The sequence below is a fragment of the Phocoena sinus genome, chromosome X (genome assembly GCF_008692025.1).
Source record: "Phocoena sinus isolate mPhoSin1 chromosome X, mPhoSin1.pri, whole genome shotgun sequence".
Lineage (NCBI taxonomy): Eukaryota > Metazoa > Chordata > Mammalia > Artiodactyla > Phocoenidae > Phocoena > Phocoena sinus.
The window spans coordinates 60,465,376-60,483,488 of record NC_045784.1 but is presented as its reverse complement, the minus strand read 5'-3'; the positions used below and the strand labels follow the sequence as shown (position 1 = coordinate 60,483,488).

Sequence of the window (18,113 nt, the reverse complement as noted above, 5' to 3'; positions counted from 1 at the left end):
TTATGTTTCTAGATGCAGAATACTAGTATTTTGTTGGGTATTTTTGTGTCTATATTCATAAGAGACATTTGTCTAATTTTCTTTATTGTGATATCTTTGTCTGGTTTTGGTATCATAGTAATCCTGGCCTTATAGCATAAGTTTGAAATGTTCCATCCCTTTCCATTTTTGAAAGAATTAGTAAATACTTAGTATTAATGATTCTTTAAACATTTGCTCCAATCCTGTGGTGAAGCTGTATAGGCCTGGACTTTTCTTTTTCTGTAGTTTTTAAAGAAATATTTATTTATTTTGGCTGTGCCGGGTCTTAGTTGTGGCATGTGGGATCTTTTACTTGTGGCATGCAGAATCTTTAGTTGTGGCATGCAGACTTCTTCATTGTGGCATGCGAACTCTTAGTTGCAGCATGTGTGTGTGATCTAGTTCCCCAACCAGGGATCAAACCCAGGCCCCCTGCATTGGGAGTGTGGAGTCTTACCCACTGGACCACTAGGGAAGTCCCTGTAGTTTTTTAAATTACTAATTCAATATCTTCCTTCATTATACAACTATACAGATTGTCTGTTTCTTCTTGAGTCAGTTTCAGTAGTTTGTCTTTCTAGGAAATTGTTCATTTTATCCAGATTGTCCAATTTATTGGCATACATTTTTTTTTCTTTTTTTTTTTTCTTTTTTTTGCTGTACGCGGGCCTCTTACTGTTGTGGCCTCTCCCATTGCGGAGCACAGGCTCCGGACACGCAGGCCCAGCGGCCATGGCTCATGGGCCCAGCCGCTCCGCAGCATGTGGGATCCTCCCAGACCGGGGCACGAACCCGCGTCCCCTGCACCGGCAGGCGGACTCTCAACCACTGCGCCACCAGGGAAGACCCTTGGCATACATTTTTCATTGCATTCCTTTGTAATCCTTTTTATTTCTCTAAGGTTGGTAATGATGTCTCTTTTTTTATTTCTGATTCTAGCAATGAGGCTTCTCTCCTTTTTTTCTTAGTCAATCTAGCTAAAGTTTTGTCAATTTTGTTTGTCTTTTTAAAGAATCAGCTTCTGGTTTCATTAATTTTCTCTATTGTTTTCCTATTCTCTCATTCATTTCCACTCCAATCTTTATTATTCTCTATCTTCTACTTCTTTGGGTTTAGTTTGCTCTTAACTAATGTGGAGGGTTATATTATTGATTTGAAATCAATTTTTCCTTCTTTTTTTTAAGTTTCATTTTATTTTATTTTTTTCCAGGTTTATTGAGGTATAATTAACATACAGCACTATATAAGTTTAAGGTGTACAGCATATTTTCTGTAAAGATATAATTAATTATATGTGTATATGTTTACCAATATAATTATATGTTTATGAATATAATTTTACATCTAAGCACTTTAGCTGCATCCCATTAGTTTTATTATATTGTGTCTTCATTTTCATTCATTTTCAAAATATTTTCTAATTTCTCTTGATTTGTTTTTTCACCCATTGGTTGTTTAAAAGTGTCTTGTTTACTTTCAGTATATTTGTGAGTTTCCCAATTTCTTTTTTCTTATTCTAATTTCATTCCACTGTGGTCACAGAACATACATTGTATCATTTTATATTTTGAAATTTATGAAGGTTTGTTTTATGACCTAGCATATCATTAATTCTAGAGAATATTCTATATGCATTTGAGAAGAATGTCTATTCTGCTGCTGTTGAGTGTTCTCTAAAGGTCTGGTAGTTCTAGTTGGCTTATAGTGTTTTTCAAGACATGTTTCCTTCTTGATCTTCTAATTGTTCTAAGTATAATTCAATTTAATAAAGTTCAAGAACACCCAACTATATCAGTAATTGCATTAAATATAAATTGTCTAAATCAGAGGTCAGGACATGTTTCTTAAAGACCCAATAGTAAATATTTTCAGCTAACAGGCCGTAGGGTCTCAGACACAACTACTCCACTCTGCCATTATAGGCAGGAAAATAGACATAGATAATATTTAAACAAATGAACATGACTGGGTTCCCAGAAAACTTTATTGCCAAACAGGCGGCCAGCCCATAGATTGTAGTTTGCTCAGCCCTGGTCTAAACACACCAATTAAAAGATCAAGAAAAGAAATAAAGAATGTCAGATTGGCTAAAAAATCAACACCCAAAACTACATGCTGTCTATAAGAAACCCACTTATATATGAATACATAGGTAGGTTAAAAATAAAAGGAATTGAAAAAGGTACACTATGCAAACACTAATCCAAAGAAAGCTGGAATGGCTATATTATCAGAGAAGACACTTTAAAGCAAGGAATATTACTAAGGATAAAGAGAGATATAATGAAAAAGTGGTCAATTAAACGTGACAACATAACTATCCTAAATTTGTAATGTACCAAAAAACAGAGCTTCAAAATACATGAAACAGGGACTTCCCTGGTGGCACAGTGGTTGAGAGTCCGCCTGCCAATGCAGGGGACACGGGTTCGATCCCTGGTCCAGGAAGATCCCACGTGCTGCGAAGCAACTAAGCCCATGCGCCACAACTATTGAGCCTGTGCTCTAGAGCCCATGAGGCACAGCTGCTGAGCCCACGCACCACAACTACAGAAGCCTGCGCACCTGGAGCCTGTGCTCCACAACGGGAGAGGCCACCGCAATGAGAAGCCCGCGCACCGCGGCAAAGAGTGGTCCCCACTCGCCGCAGCTAGAGAGAGCCTGCGTGCAGCAATGGAGACCCAACGCAGCCAAAAGTAAATAAATAAATAAATTAATTAATTAAAAAAAAAAAAATACATGAAACAAAAACTGATAGAACTGAAAGGAGGAATAGACAAATCCACCCTATGGTTGGAGAGAGACTCCAATACAGGAGTCAATATAGAATAAGTCAACAGATAACTCAACAAGGATATAAAAGACATAACTAACACTATCAACCAACTTGATCTCATTGACATTTATAAAATGCTCTACCCAACACCACCAGAATACACATTTATTTTCAAATGCACGTGGATCATTCAACATAGGCCATATTCTGAACCATAAAACAAACCTGAAAAGAGTTAAAAGTATTGAAATCATGCAAAGTATTTTCTCTTACTATAATGGAGTTAAATGATAAATCTATAAAATATATGTAAAATATATTTTACAGTTATATTTTTCCAAATATATATTTGGAAATTAAACAACATACTTCTAGTTGATATAGAGGGAACATATATCAACATATTTAAAGGCCATTTATGATGAACTCACAGGTACCATCATACTCAATGGTGAAATACTGAAACTCTTTACTCTAAGATCAGGAAGAAGACAAGGATGCCCTCTCTTGCTACTTATATTTAACATAGCAATGGAAGTTCTAGCCACTGCAATCAGACAAGACAAAGAAATAAAGTGCATCCAAATTGGAAGGGAAGAAATAAAACTCTATTTCCAGATGACATGATACTATATATAAGAAACCCTAAAGTCTCCACCAAAAAAGTATTGGAACTAATAAATGAATTCAGTAAAGTTGCAAGATACAAGATTAATATATAGAAATCTGTTGCTTTTCTATACACTAATAATGGACTGTCAGAAAGATAAAACAAGAAAACAATCGTGAATAAAATCACATCAAAAAGAATAAAATACCTAGGAATAAAGTTAACCAAGGAGGTGAAAGACCTATACTCTGAAAACTGTAAAACATCGATGAAGGAATTTGAAAATGATACAAAGAAATGGAAAGATATCCCATGTTCTTGGATTGGGAGAATTAATATTGTTTAAAATGTCCATACTACCCAAAGTGATCTACAGATTTAAGGCAATCCTTATCAAAATAACCCATGACATTTTTCACAGAACTTGAACAAATAATCCTAAAATTTTAATGGAACCACAAGAGACCCCGAACTGCCAAAGAAATCTTGAGAAAAAAGAACAAAGCTGGGGTATCATGCTCCCTGACTTCAGACTGTACTATAAAGCTACTGATACTCAACAAGTGTATAGAAGACATAAATGACACTATCAACCAACTTGATCTAATGGATATTTATAGAATGCTCTACCCAACAACACCAGAATACACATTTATTGTAATCAAAACAACACATTTATTTGTAATGAAAACAACATGGTACTGGCAAAAAAATAGACACATAGATCAGTGGAACAGAATAGAGAACCCAGAAATAAACCCATGTACCTACGGTCAATTGATCTATGACAAAGGAGGCAAGAATATACAATGGAGAAAAGACAGTCTCTTCAATAAGTGGTGCTGGGAAAACTGTACAGCCACATGTAAAAGAATGAGATTAGAACATTTCCTCACACCATACACAAAAATAAACTAAAAATGGATTAAAGACCTAAATGTAAGACCTGAAACCGTAAAACTTCTAGAAGAGAACATAGGCAGACCACTCTTTGACATAAGTCATAGCAATATTTTTTAGATCTGTCTCCTACAGCAAAATAAACAAATGGGACCTAGTTAAACATAAAAACTTTTGCACAGCAAAGGAAACCATTGACAAAACAAAGAGACAAACTATGGAATGGGAGAAAATATTTGCAAATGATATGATCAATAAGGGGTTAATATCCAAAATATATAAAGAGCTCATACAACTCAGCATCAAGAAAAAAACCAACAAACCAATTAAAAATGGGCAGAAGGGCTTCCCTGGTGGCGCAGTGGTTGGGAGTCCGCCTGCCGATGCAGGGGATGTGGGTTCGTGCCCCGGTCCGGGAGGATCCCGCATGCTGCGGAGCGGCTGGGCCTGTGAGTCATGGCTGCTGAGCCTGCACATCCAGGGCCTGTGCTCTGCGTTGGGAGAGGCCTCAGCAGTGGGAGGCCCATGTACCGGAAAAAAAAAGGGGGGGGGGGCAGAAGTCCTAAATAGACATTTTTCCCAAGAAGACATACAGATGGCTAACAGGCACATGAAAAGATGCTCAACATCACTAATCATTAGAGAAATGCAAATCAAAACCACAATGAGATATCATCTCACACCTGTTAGAATGTCTACAAATAACAAATGTTGGTGGGGATGTGGAGAAAAGGGAACCCTTGTACAATGTTGGTGGGAATGTAATTTGGTGCAGCCACTATGGAAAACAGTATAAGGTTCCTCAAAAACCTAAAAATAGAACTACCATGTGATCATGCAATTCCCTCCTGGGTATATATCTACAAAAAAAGAAGACAATAATTCAAAAAGATATATGTACCCCAATGTTCATAGCAGGATTATTTACAATAGCAAAGATATGGAAGCAACCTAAGTGTCTATCAACAGATGAATGGGTAAAGAAGATGTGGTGTAATATATAAAATGGAATATTACTCAGCCATAAAAAAGAATGAAATTCTGCCATTTGCAACAACTTGGATGGACTTGGAGAATATTACCCTTAGTGAAATAAGTAAGACTGAGAAAGACAAATACTCTATGTTATCCCTTATATGTGGAATCTAAAAAATGAAACAAACCAATGTACATAACAAAGCAGAAACAGATTCACAGATACAGAGGACAAACTAGTTGTTGCCACTGGGGAGAGTGAAGTGGGGAGGGGGCAGGACAAGAGTATGGGATTAAGAGATACAAACTACTATGTATAAAATAGATAAGCAACAAGGATATATTGTACAGTACAGTGAAATATAGCCATTGTTTTGTAATAACTTTAAACTGAGTGTAAGCTATAAAAATATTGAATCACTATGTTGTATACCCAAAACTAATATAATATTGTAAATCAACTATACTTCAGTTTAAAAAACATACTTTTTAAATAATCAAATGGGTTTAAGAGAAATTCGCAGGGAAATTAGAAATAGTTTGAATGGAAGTAAATGAAAACACAGCATATAAAAATTTGGAGGGGGCTTCCCTGGTGGCGCAGTGGTTGAGAGTCCGCCTGCCGATGCAGGGGACACGGGTTCATGCCCCGGTCCGGGAAGATCCCACATGCCGCGGAGCGGCTGGGCCCGTGAGCCATGGCCGCTGAGCCTGCGCGTCCGGAGCCTGTGCTTCACAACAGGAGAGGCCACAACAGTGAGAGGCCCGTGTACCACAAAAAAACAAAACAAAACAAAACAAAACAAAATTTGGAGGATACAGCTAAAGCAGTGTTTAGACAAAACTTTGTAGAAATAAATGCCTCTATTAGAAAAAGAAAGATCTTAAATAAGCCTCCACCTTAGGGAAAAAATTAGCAAATTGAACCAAATCAAGCAGAATGAAAGGAGTAATATAAGAGCAGAAGTCAATAAGATTTAAAACAGAAAATAATAGATAAAATTGATGAAACCAAAAGCTGTATTGTTGTTTTTGTTTGAAAAGATCAGTGCAGTTGACAAAACTCTAGCCAGGCAGATCAAGACACAAATTAACAATATCAAGAATGATAGTGTAGACATCACTACAGATGCTACAGACATTAAAAAAAAGATAACAAGGGAATATTCTGAAGAAATTTATGCCCATTAATTTGAAGGGTTAGATGAGATTGACAAATTCCTTGAAAGTCAAACTACCAAAGCTCGCACAAAAAGAAATAGATAACCTGAATTGTCCTATACCCATTGAATTCATAGTTTAAAATCTAGTAAAACATGAAAAGGATAATAGATTATAACCAAGTAAGTTTTATCCTGGGTTCAGCATTGTAAACTCAATCATTTAATTCACCATATCAACAGATTAAGTGACAAGACTCAACATCCATTTATTATAGAAACTCAGCTAAACAGGAATAGTAGGGAAGTTCCTCAAGCTGATAAAGACCATCCACAAAAATGAAACCTATAGCTAATGTCATTTTTAATGATGAAAGACTGAATGCTTTCCCTCTAAGGACATAAACAAGTCAAGGATGTCTACTCTCACCACTCCTGGTCATCATCATCCTGGTGGTCCTAACCAATGCAATAAGGCAAGCGAAAGAGTGGGAAAAGACATATATAGAGTGAAAAAGATCAAATAAAACTATCTGTATTTGCAGAGGACACATGATTCTCTATATAGAAAGTCCAAAGACTCTACAAAAAAGTTATGTGAACTAATAAATGAGTTAAGCAAGTCACAGTATACAGGTCAATATTCAAAAGTTGATTATAGTTCTACATGCTATCACTGAAGTTCAATAACAAAAAATGCACATCAATAGTGATAGAAGTCAAAATAGTTGTTAACTCTGCAAAGGTGGTATTGACTGGAAAGGAGCACGAGTGTTGGAAGTGTTCTATATCATGATCTGGGTAGTGGTTATATGGGTTTGAACATATATAAAAATTCATCACCCTGTTTAAGATTAATGCACTTCCCTCAGTTTATTGTATGTATGCTATACCTCCAAACTTTTGAAAACGTTCAGTCTAACAAGGGTGATTGGAAACCATCTCACATAGTATGGTAGATGCCACCTGATACAAGATTCTGCCCATGGCGATAACCAAGAAATATTGTTGACTGACTAAATGAAACAGTTTGGAAACTTCCCCTTGCTTTGTTTAAAATAAAACCACAGTTGGTTTATATTGCACTGTATTTTCTGGTTAACTCAGTCATTAAAGTAAGGCAGGTAAACATATTTGAATTAGATAGCAACAAGACTTTTCCAGGCTATTTAGGAATATCATCGTAATAATTTCAGGAAATGTAGACAACTCTAGTGAATGCATTTCAGGGTGTGAAAGTATTGGTGAGTTTATAGATTTTAAAATGTAAAAGATCTGTCTACAGGAGCTGGGATAACCTTCAAATTATAAGTAAAATTAATTTTCCTCAATAGGAAAATCTCCCCAGAAGAGAGATTAGAATAGAAGAGAATGACAAAATGTAATCACAGAGAATGTTGCATTTTTGCCTCTTTCTTAGGGGACTTCTCAAGTGATCCATGTGAGACATTGCTTCTGCTGTATGAGTTTGAAGTTAAAGCCAAAATGAATGACCCATTACTGGACAGCTTCCTGGAACCAGTGTGGGAACTGCCTCATTTAGAAAGTAAAACATTGGAAACAATCGCATGTAAGAGCTGTATTTATGATTTTAGAAGGCTGGTACCCATTTAAATCGTACTACTTTTTTCTTTCTTCTCTCTCTTCTCTATTTCCTCCAGGTGGGAAGCAATGTATCCTCATAGCACTTTGTTTCTCCTTCTCTAATGGCATTCTCGAACTATTTTGTATTATAATCGTTTGTGCATTTATCTTTTTCTTTAGGCTCCTTAGGGTCATGAGTAATAATTACTTGTATTTGTTGTACTTATAAACCCTAGCAAAGTGCATTGCCCATAATAGGGGCTCATATTTATTTTATGTGTAGAATCGAATAATATAACTACACAATAGAGGTAGCTCAAACTTCAGAAAGTTAGTTTTGCTCAGCTAGTTAGAAATAGACAATCAGCTGCTTCACTAATCAAAAGTAATACACTCTTAGCCGTTTATGAAAGCGTACAGAGAAATATTGGTGATATTTTTAACACGATTGCCAACCTCAAATTTGTCATTGGGCTATAAGTAGTATTTGGGGGCTCAGAGCCTCTATGAGGATATACTGCAAGAAATGGCCTCATTATGTTCCCTTTATATCTTTCACCCTCCTCAGGAGCCTGTGTGTGGCTAATAAAGGTATTAGGTAGCCCCAAGTGCACAAGAGTCACATTTGCCTTTCCTTGTCTTGCCAAGACAGAATTTCTAGACCCGTGGAGCTGGTGGCGTATACTTTATAGACATGTGATGGTGACCACTGTTCCTTGTATAATGGAACTCCAATTCTAGAGGCCTGGTAAATGCGTCTAGAAGTTTTAGGGGTTTTATCTCTGATACTTACTCTTATGTCAAGTGTTTCCTGTTTTTAATATTAGGCAGAAACAGTATATTTAGCATAAATCTGTTTTTGATTAGTACCCTTTTACTTATCTGCTTTCTGTTTCCTTCTTAGTGTGCCCCTCCTTCACTTTGGTTCCTAAGATTATTGCTTCACCTGTATGACTATGCGCAGGCTTACAGAAACAGTAGGTTCTCTGTTGATGTTTGCTGAAGAAAAAATATAACCTGGTGATCCTACCATGTTACTCTGCCCAGAAAGTAGAAGCTATCTCTGAAAGCCACCATGGATTCATCATTTTATAAAATTCATTTTTGGGTTTTTGTCTTTGTTTACTTATTTGTTTTTGTTCATCTGTCTCAGGTCAGTTTCATTAGAGAAAGTCAGTTGTAACGTGGGATGAAAACTGTGATGGATGAGGTTATGGTATTCACAATCTTTTTGCTTCCCTTCCTGTAGCATTAGCAATGGAAATGCCTGCACACTATCCTTCTATTGCTCTAAAGGCCTTGAAAAAGGCTTTATTTCTCCACAAAAAGAAAGAATCAGTTGATGTTTTGAGATACAGGTTAGTAAATATAATTCAACACTGAATCCTAGTTTTATTTTTTTGTTTTTGTTTTTTTTTCTTTGCGGTACACGGGCCTCTCACTGTTGTGGCCTCTCCCACTGCGGAGCACAGGCTCCGGTCGCGCAGGCTCAGCGACCATGGCTCGCGGGCCTAGCCGCTCCGCAGCATGTGGGATCTTCCCGGACCGGGGCACGAACCCGTGTCCCCTGCATCAGCAGGCGGACTCTCAACCACTGCGCCACCAGGGAAGCCCGAATCTTAGTTTTTGATAGCCATAAGTGCTATAGTCAATGTCCCATAAGTCATCAATCATACTCAATTGACTCAAAAGATGATTGGGCCACTCCTGTAACTCCTGGACTAAAAAGCCCTCAGAATAGCTCCACATTTAGAGTTGTGTGATAGACCAAGGCAAGGTAAAGGAGTCTGGTTTTCCCAAAGGAGAAAAGAGGGAGAAAGTTGCTTCTTTGTGTGAGCCTGTATATATAATAAAATTACTAATTAAGTACCTTTCTTTCGTTCATTACTGAATATGCCAAATATACAGAAAAGTAGAGAGATTAATATAACAAACACGAGTGTATCCACCACTCAAATTTAACAGATGTTAACATTTTGCTACATTTGCCTGATATATTTTTTTCTAAGCACCTTTCTTTAAGGACCAATAAGTGCTGTACATAATATAAAATAGTATTTATTGAAGATTTTATGTTCTCTATGCCTAGACATGGGGGAAAAATAGATATTGTGTGATTTTTCTCTGGAAAACTTCATTACAGTCTTCCTTTTCTGAGACATGAGAGAGTTCTCCTGGAATTACTCCCAATTTAAATCCCAATTCCCTTCCGCATTTGAGGATGTAACGAGATGCTTTAAAGTATCTGTAGATTAAACCAGCTCATAAAATATAGTAAACAGACACAACTCCTTAGTTCAGGAAACTAAAAAAAAAAAAAAATAGTGAAAGACAACCGTAGGCATAATGAAAGGAAGGATTGGTCAGCCCCCTTTATATCTTCAAAAATCTGTCTTCTGAGCTTGGAGGCCAGATAAAATTGAAGGAAGAACAGACGTGTTTTGAAGCTCTTAGTCTGGGATGAGATCCAGATTTTACTTATCTTAGCCATGAAGTCAATGATTTCTTTCCTTATGGGATGCGTTTTCTCTTTTTGATTTTCAGCAAATGTATGCACAGCTTGATTAACCTCCTCGTGCCAGATGGGGTGCCGAATGAAGAACTCTGTCCCCTGGAAGAAATTTGGGGCTGCTGTGAAGATGCTCTGAGCCTTATTAGCCACACTGTAAGTCAAACAATGATATTAAACTTTAAGCTAATTTTAAAGAACTAAATGATCTTATGTATTAGAAATTACATAGAATAATGCTTTTCGATATGAGTTTTAATGTAAATAAATTTGTATTAAAATGTGGTTACACACTATAAAATTTCCCTGGGTTTGTGAAATGTAAATAGTTAAAAGTAGAAAATTTCTAATACAGTTATACTATGGATTAGGTCGAAGTAGCAGTACCATCTGGCATTTTGAATTACTTTGTATTTTCAGAACCTGGTAGAATTATTTCCCTGTGATGAGACTAACCCTTTGAAAAAGTTTATTATTATTCTGCCACTTCTGAGACAGGTGATAATAGAGTAGAAGGAACAATGAAGACCTGTGTTTTAGTCCCTCCTCTGCTGCTTTTTTTTCTTTTCAGTGCAGGTTTATTCAGTAGTTTTTAGATTAGCTTTATTAAGATGTAATTTATATACTGTAATATTCACCCATTATATGTATATAATTCAGTGATTTTTAGTAAATGTATGGTTATGCGACTGACACCATAATCCAGTTTTAGAATATTTTCATTACTCCAAAAATTTTCCCATTGCCCATTTGCAGTCAATCCCTGCTCCCATTTTCAGGCCCAGGGAACCACTGATCTGCTTTCTAGCTCTATAGATTTTCTCATTCTAGACACTTCATATAAATGGAGTCGTATTTGTGACCTCTTGTGTCTGGTTTCTTTCAGTTTAGCTTACTGTTTTTGAGGTTCACCCATGCTGTAGCATGTATCACTCTTTCATTCCTTTTTATTGCTGAATAAATAGAATATTTTTATAGGCTATTGAATTAGTATGTCACATTTTGTTTATCCACTCACTAGTTGATAAATATTTTATTTGTTTCCACTTTTTGGCTATTACAAATAATGCTGCTATGAACAGTTGTGTCTAAGTCTTCGTCTTCAAAGGTTTGTTTTCAATTTTCTTGAGTACATGAATTAATGGCTCATATGGTAACACTAAACTTTTTGAAGAACTGCGATCTGTTTTCCAAAGTTGCTGCACCTTTTACATTCCTACCAGCAGTGTATGAGGGTTCCAACTTCTCCACATCCTTATTAACACTTGTTATTGTCCATCTTTTTTATTATAGCCATCCTGGTGGGTATGTAATGGTAGTTCATTGTGGTTTTGATTTGAATTTCCGTGATAGCTAACACTGTTGATCATTTTTTCATGTGCTTATTGACCATTTGTTTTATCTTTTTTGGAAAGATATCTATTCAGTTATTTTCCCATTTTTTAAATTAGATTCTCAGTAAGTTATGTGTTCTTTATGTATTCTAGATACAAACCCTTTATCAAATATACTATTTGTAAATATTTTCTCCCAGTCTCTGGCTTGTCTTTTCATTTTCTTAATGGCAGCATTTAAAAAGCAAATATTCTGAATTTTGATGAAGACCAATTTATTATTTTTTCTTTTATGGGTCATGTTTTTAGTCATGATAAGAAGTCTTTGCCTATTCCAAATTTACAAAGATTTTCTTCTGTGTTTTCTTGTAGCTTTTATAGTTTTATTTCTTACATATAGGTCTGTGATTCATTTTGAGTTAATTTTTGTTTATGGTGTATGAGGTAAGGGTCTAAATGGTTTCTCATTTGTTTGTTTTTGCATATGGATATTCCTCCTCTGCTGTTTGACTTCAGTTTTCTCATTTGTAAAATGGAAATAATACCTTTTCTGACTCCCACACTGAGGTTTTAAGGATCAATTAAAATAATAATATGTGTTGTGAACTTTAACAACTCATACACAGGTAAGGTAAGGTAGTATTGTTATTTTAAGGGAGCTATAAAATATTAAGAAGGTCAAATGGCTTGCTTAAAGTCACACAAAAGTCATTACTTGAGTCCATGTTAATATCCAAGGCTCCTGACTTGCCCAACTGCTTCTTCATATACAAACGTCTGCAAACCACAACAGATGGTGGAACAATATAGCAGGGTGACAACCTGGTACAAACTAGCATCATCTTACAGAAACCCAGAATTCTGGAGCTATGTAATTATGGCCTGTGTAAATTTAAGTTTAAAAAAAAACTTTAGCATTGAACATTTTGGAGATATATACATCTTTTTTTTCCCCTCATCTTAACTTTCTTTTGGGAAGAAGAGAAAATTAAATTTCTAAGCCATGAGCCTCATCTGGACCTTCAGATGTGTTTGCCATAGTAACAAATACAAACTAAAATTAAATTGTACTATAAATTCAAATTGATCAATTTCCATAGTCGCTATGTAAGGCCAAAACTGCTCTGAGCATTTTGCCACTTTTATTCTGTCTAATGTATTACTGTTCCATCTCTCCGAATCTTGGGTTGCCTGTTAATATTTTTTTAGTTTTTTGACCAGCCTCCCATCCATTATTGCTAATTCCCTGAAACATGATGGGATAGTTAGCTTTTCTATACAGAGATTAATTTAATAACCCTCTTGGCTCTTTACATAGTATATGTTGCTTTTTACTGTTTGATTGAATGTGCTATGCATCCCTTTTGTTTTAAATACTTGGAAAAAAATTTGCCCTTATTTGACTTTTCTGATGACCAGTCACTCATTCATTATTTATTAAGCAGATAACCTTTATCAAGTGCCTCCATACAGTGGCAAAATGGCTATTGCACAAATATAAAACCTCAAGCCCACACTATCATACTTTACATTTTACAGAGCATTCTTACATCCATTATTTCATTTGACAGTCCGCCCCCCAGTAATTCTGTGAAGTAGGAAATGCTGGTATTATCCTTGATATACAAATAAGGAAATTTTTAAGATTCAAAAAAGTCAAGTTACCAATTTGCCTAAGTTCATATGGCTAATGAATGAAAATCAGAACTAGAACCGTCTGACCTCAGTTCCAGGGCTCTTTCCACCAGAACACACGTCTTATTTACCTGCTCTTGCTAGGAATTTCAGTTCAAAGGAGAGGCTCAAGTTGGTATCTAGTACACTTTTTGCCTAGCCCTATATCCCAAAGATTTTCTCCTCTTTTTTTAAGTTTTATATTTTACATTTAAGTTCATAATACATTTTACGTTAATTTTTGTATGAGGTGTGAGATTTAGGTTGAGATTCATTTTTGCTGTGATATCTAGTTGCTCTAGCACCATTTGTTGACAAGGCTGTCTTTCCTCCATTAAATTGCTTTTGTACTTTTGACAAAAAATCAGTTGGGCATATTTGTGTGAGTCTCTTACTGGGTTCTCTATTTTCTCTATGTGTCAATCCCTCTGCCAGTACCTGATTACTATAGCTACACAATAAGTCTTAAAAGCAAGTAGAGTGATTGTACCCACTTTATTGTTATTAGCTATCTAGTTCCTTTGCCCTTCTATATTCATTTTAGAATAATCTTGTCTAAATCTACAAAAATTCCTCCTGGGATTTTGATAGGAATTGCACTAAACTGTATTTGTTTCCTAGAACTGTGATAACAAATTAGCACAAACTGGGTGACTTATAACAAGAGAAATTTATTCTCTCACAGTTCTGGAGGCTAGAAGTCTGAAATCAAGGTGTCAGTAGGCCATACTCTTTCTGAAGGCTCTATGGGGAGGATCCTTCTTTGCCATTTCCTGTCTTTTTATGGTTGTTGGCAAACCTTGGTATTCCTTGGCTTATAGATTCATAACTCCAGTCTCTGTCACCACATGGCATTCTCCCTCTGTCTTTCTCTTTTTCTTATAAGTACACAGCCATTATTGGATTAAGGGTCCACTCTAGTTCAGTATGATCTCAACTTAGTTACATCTGCAGTGACCCTATTTCCATATATGGTCACATGATGAAGTACCAGGAAGGACATGAATTTTGGGGGAGGACTCCATTGAACCTAGTACACTTTATGTCAAGAATTGACATCTTTAATTATATCTCAATTTAAAAATAGAATTGACATCTTTATTATACTGAATCTTCCGATCCGTGAACAGGGTATGTCTCTTCATTTATTTAGATTTTTTATTTCTTTCATCAGCATTATGTAGTTTTCAGCATACAATTCCTGTACATGTATTGTTAGATTTATATCTAAGTGCTGTGGGTTGTTTTTTTTTTTTTGAGTGATTGTAAGTAGTGTCCTGTGTTAATTTCTAGTATGAAGAAATGCAGTTGATATTTCTGTGTTTATTTTGTATCCCACAACCTTGCTGAACTCATTCATTTCAGGAATTTTCTTTGAAGATTCCTTAGGATTTCCTATGTAAACAATCATGTCATCTGCAAATAGAGACAGTTTTATTTCTTCCTTTCCAATCTATGTGCCTTCTCTTTCCTTTTCTTGCCTTACTGCACAGACTAGAACTTTCAGCACCATGTTAGTTAAGAGTAATGAGAGTGGATATTCTTGCCTTGTTCACTCTCTTAGGGGGAAAACATTCAGTCTTTCACCATTAAGTATAATGTTAGCCATAGGATTTTTGTAGAAGCTGTTTATCAAGTTGAGGAAGTTCCCACTATTCCTTTTCTCTTCTAGTTTCATGAATGAGTATTGAATTTTGTCACATGCTTCTCCTGCATCAATCGATATGATCATGTGATTTTTCTTCTTTAACCTGTTAATATGGGGGATTACATTGACTGATTTCAAATATTGAACCAGCCTTGCATCGTTAGAATAAACCCCACATGGTCATAGTGTATAATTCTTTTTTTTCTTAGCATTTTTATTGGAGTATAATTGCTTTCAATGGTGTGTTAGTTTCTGCTTTATAACAAAGTGAATCAGTTATACATAAACATATATCCCCATATCTCTTCCCTCTTGCGTCTCCCTCCCTCCCATAATTCTTTTTATATATTGCTGAACTCTGTTTGCTAGCATATTGTTAAAGATTTTTTATCATCTATATTCATTGGTCAGTAGTTTTTTTTCTGTACAGTCTTTGGTTTTGGTATCAGGGTAATACTAGATTCATAAAATGAATTGCGACGTGTTTCCTCATATTTTTGGAAAAGATTGTGTAGAATTTATGTCAGTTCTTTTCTTAATGTTTGGTAGAATTCTGCAGTGTAACTGGGCCTGGAGATTTTTTTCAAGAGTTTAAAACTACATATTCTATTTCCTTAATAGTTACAGACTGTTCACATTATCTATTTTATATTGGGTGATTTCTGATAATTTGTGTTTTTCAGTGAAGTGACCCATTTTGTCTAAGTTGTCAAAAAATTTTTTATATATAAATAGGTATGACCAAGGCTGACAACATCAGCATTTTATTTTTTTAAATTTATTTTATTTATTTATTTTTGTCTGCATTGGGTTTTTATTGCTTCATGCGGGCTTTCTCTAGTTGCAGCAAGTAGGGGGCTACTGAGCAGGGGCTACTCTTCGTTGCGGTGCATAGGCTTCTTACTGTGGTGGCTTCTCTTGTTGCAGAGCACGGGCTCTAGGCACGTGGGCTTCAGTAGTTGTGGCATGCAGGCTCTATAGAGGGCAGGCTCAGTAGTTGTGGTGCACGGGCTTAGTTGCTCCATGGCATGTGGCATCTTCCCAGACCAGAGCTTGAACCCATGCCCCCTGCATTGGCAAGCGGATTCTTAACCACTGCACCACCAGGGAAGTCCCCTAAGTTGTCAAATTTATATATATAGAGTTCTTTGTATTATTATTCCCTTATTATTCTTTTGATGTGTGCAGGGTCTGTAGTGATATTTACTGTTTTATTCCTGATATTGATAATTTACATCTTCCCTTCTTTTCTGTCATTCTTGCCAAGAGTTAGTAGATTTTATCCACCTTTTCAAAGAACCATCTCCTCCATTGATTTTCTCTATTGCCTTTGTATTTTCAGTGTTGTTGATTTCTGCTCTTTATTATTCACTTCATTCTGCTTGCTTTGCATTTAGTTTGCTCTTCTTTTCTAGGTTCTTGAGATGGGAACTTAAATTACTGAGACCTTTCCTCTTTTCTAATGTATGTATTTAGTGCTGTAAATTTCCCTCACTGAGCTGCTTTAGCTGTAGCCCACAAATTTTGCTATATTGTATTTTCATTTTCATTTACTTCAATGTATTTTTTTATTTCCTTTGAGACTTCCTCTTTGACCCATAGATTACTTCGTAGTGTATTGTTTAGTTTCTAAGTGTTTACAGATTTTCCTGTTATCTTTCTGTTATTGAATTCTAGTTTTATTCCATTGTGGTCAGAGAACACAACTTGTATAATTTCAGTTATTTAAACTTTTTGAGATTTATTTTATGGCCCAGGATATGATCTTAGTAAATGTTCCATGGGCACTTGAAAAGAATGTGTATTCTGCTGTTGTTGGGAGGAGTAGTCTATAAATGTTGATTAGATCTCACTGGTTCATGGTGTTGCCAAGTTCTTGTATAATTTTCCTTATTTTCTGGCTAATTGTTCTAATATTTGTTGAGCAGGCACATTAAAATCTTCAACTATAACTGGAGTTATCTAGCTCTTCTCACTCCTATTGGTTTTTGCTTCATATTTTGTAACACTGTTATTGGATGCATGCACATTTATGATTGCTATGTCTTCTTTGTGGATTTCACCTTTTATCATTGTATAATGTTCCTGTATGTCTCAAGTAATTTTCTTTGCTCTGAAATCTACAATAACTAATATAATATTGCTACCCTTGCTATCCTTTGATTACTGTTTATATAATATACCTATTTCCATCCTTTTATTTTCAACCTGCCTATAATGTTATATTTGAAGGAAATTTCTTGTAGCCAGCATATAGACAACACAGTTTTTAATCCACTTTGCCAATCTCTCTTTTTAAATTTTCTCTCTTTTTAAATTATATTAAAAGTTTCAGGTGTACAACGTTATGATTCAACACTGGTATACACTACAAAGTGATCACCTCAAAAAGTCTAGTTACCATCTGTCACCATATAATTGGCTCCCTTTACCACTTTTGCCCAATCCCCAGCATTCTTCCCCTCTGGTAAACATCAATCTAGTCTCAGTATCTATGAGTTTGTTTTCAATTTGTTTTGTTTTTCATTTGTTTTGTTTTTGTTTTTTAGATTCTACATATGAGTGAAATCATAGCCTATTTATCTTTTTTCTTCAGACTCATTTAGCATAATGCCCTCAATCCATGTTGTCACAAATGGCAAGATTTATTCATTTTTATGACTGAGTAGCATTCCACTGTGTGTGTGTGTGTGTGTGTGTGTGTGTGTGTACACACACATATACACATATATGCCACATCTTTATCCATTTATCCATCCATGGATGCTTAGATTTCCCCATATCTCAGCTATTATAAATAATGCTGCAACGAACATAGGGGTGCATATATCTTTTTGAATTAGTGTTTCATATTCTTTGGATAAATACCCAAAAGTGGAATAGTTGGATAATATGGTAGTCCTAGTCTAAATTTTTAAAAGA

The 18,113-nt window shown here is 35.6% G+C and overlaps 1 protein-coding gene across 4 annotated transcripts in view; it reads left to right on the top strand.

The window, feature by feature from the left end:
* Window positions 1-18,113, top strand: part of TEX11 (testis expressed 11) — a 385,828-nt gene that overhangs the window by 337,831 nt on the left and 29,884 nt on the right. For all 4 annotated transcript variants that reach the window (XM_032620813.1, XM_032620814.1, XM_032620810.1 and 1 more), the window contains exons 26-28: window positions 7,863-8,012; window positions 9,276-9,384; window positions 10,571-10,691. In XM_032620813.1, coding sequence (XP_032476704.1) covers window positions 7,863-8,012; window positions 9,276-9,384; window positions 10,571-10,691 — 380 coding nt within the window. The remainder of the gene's footprint in view (window positions 1-7,862; window positions 8,013-9,275; window positions 9,385-10,570; window positions 10,692-18,113) is intronic.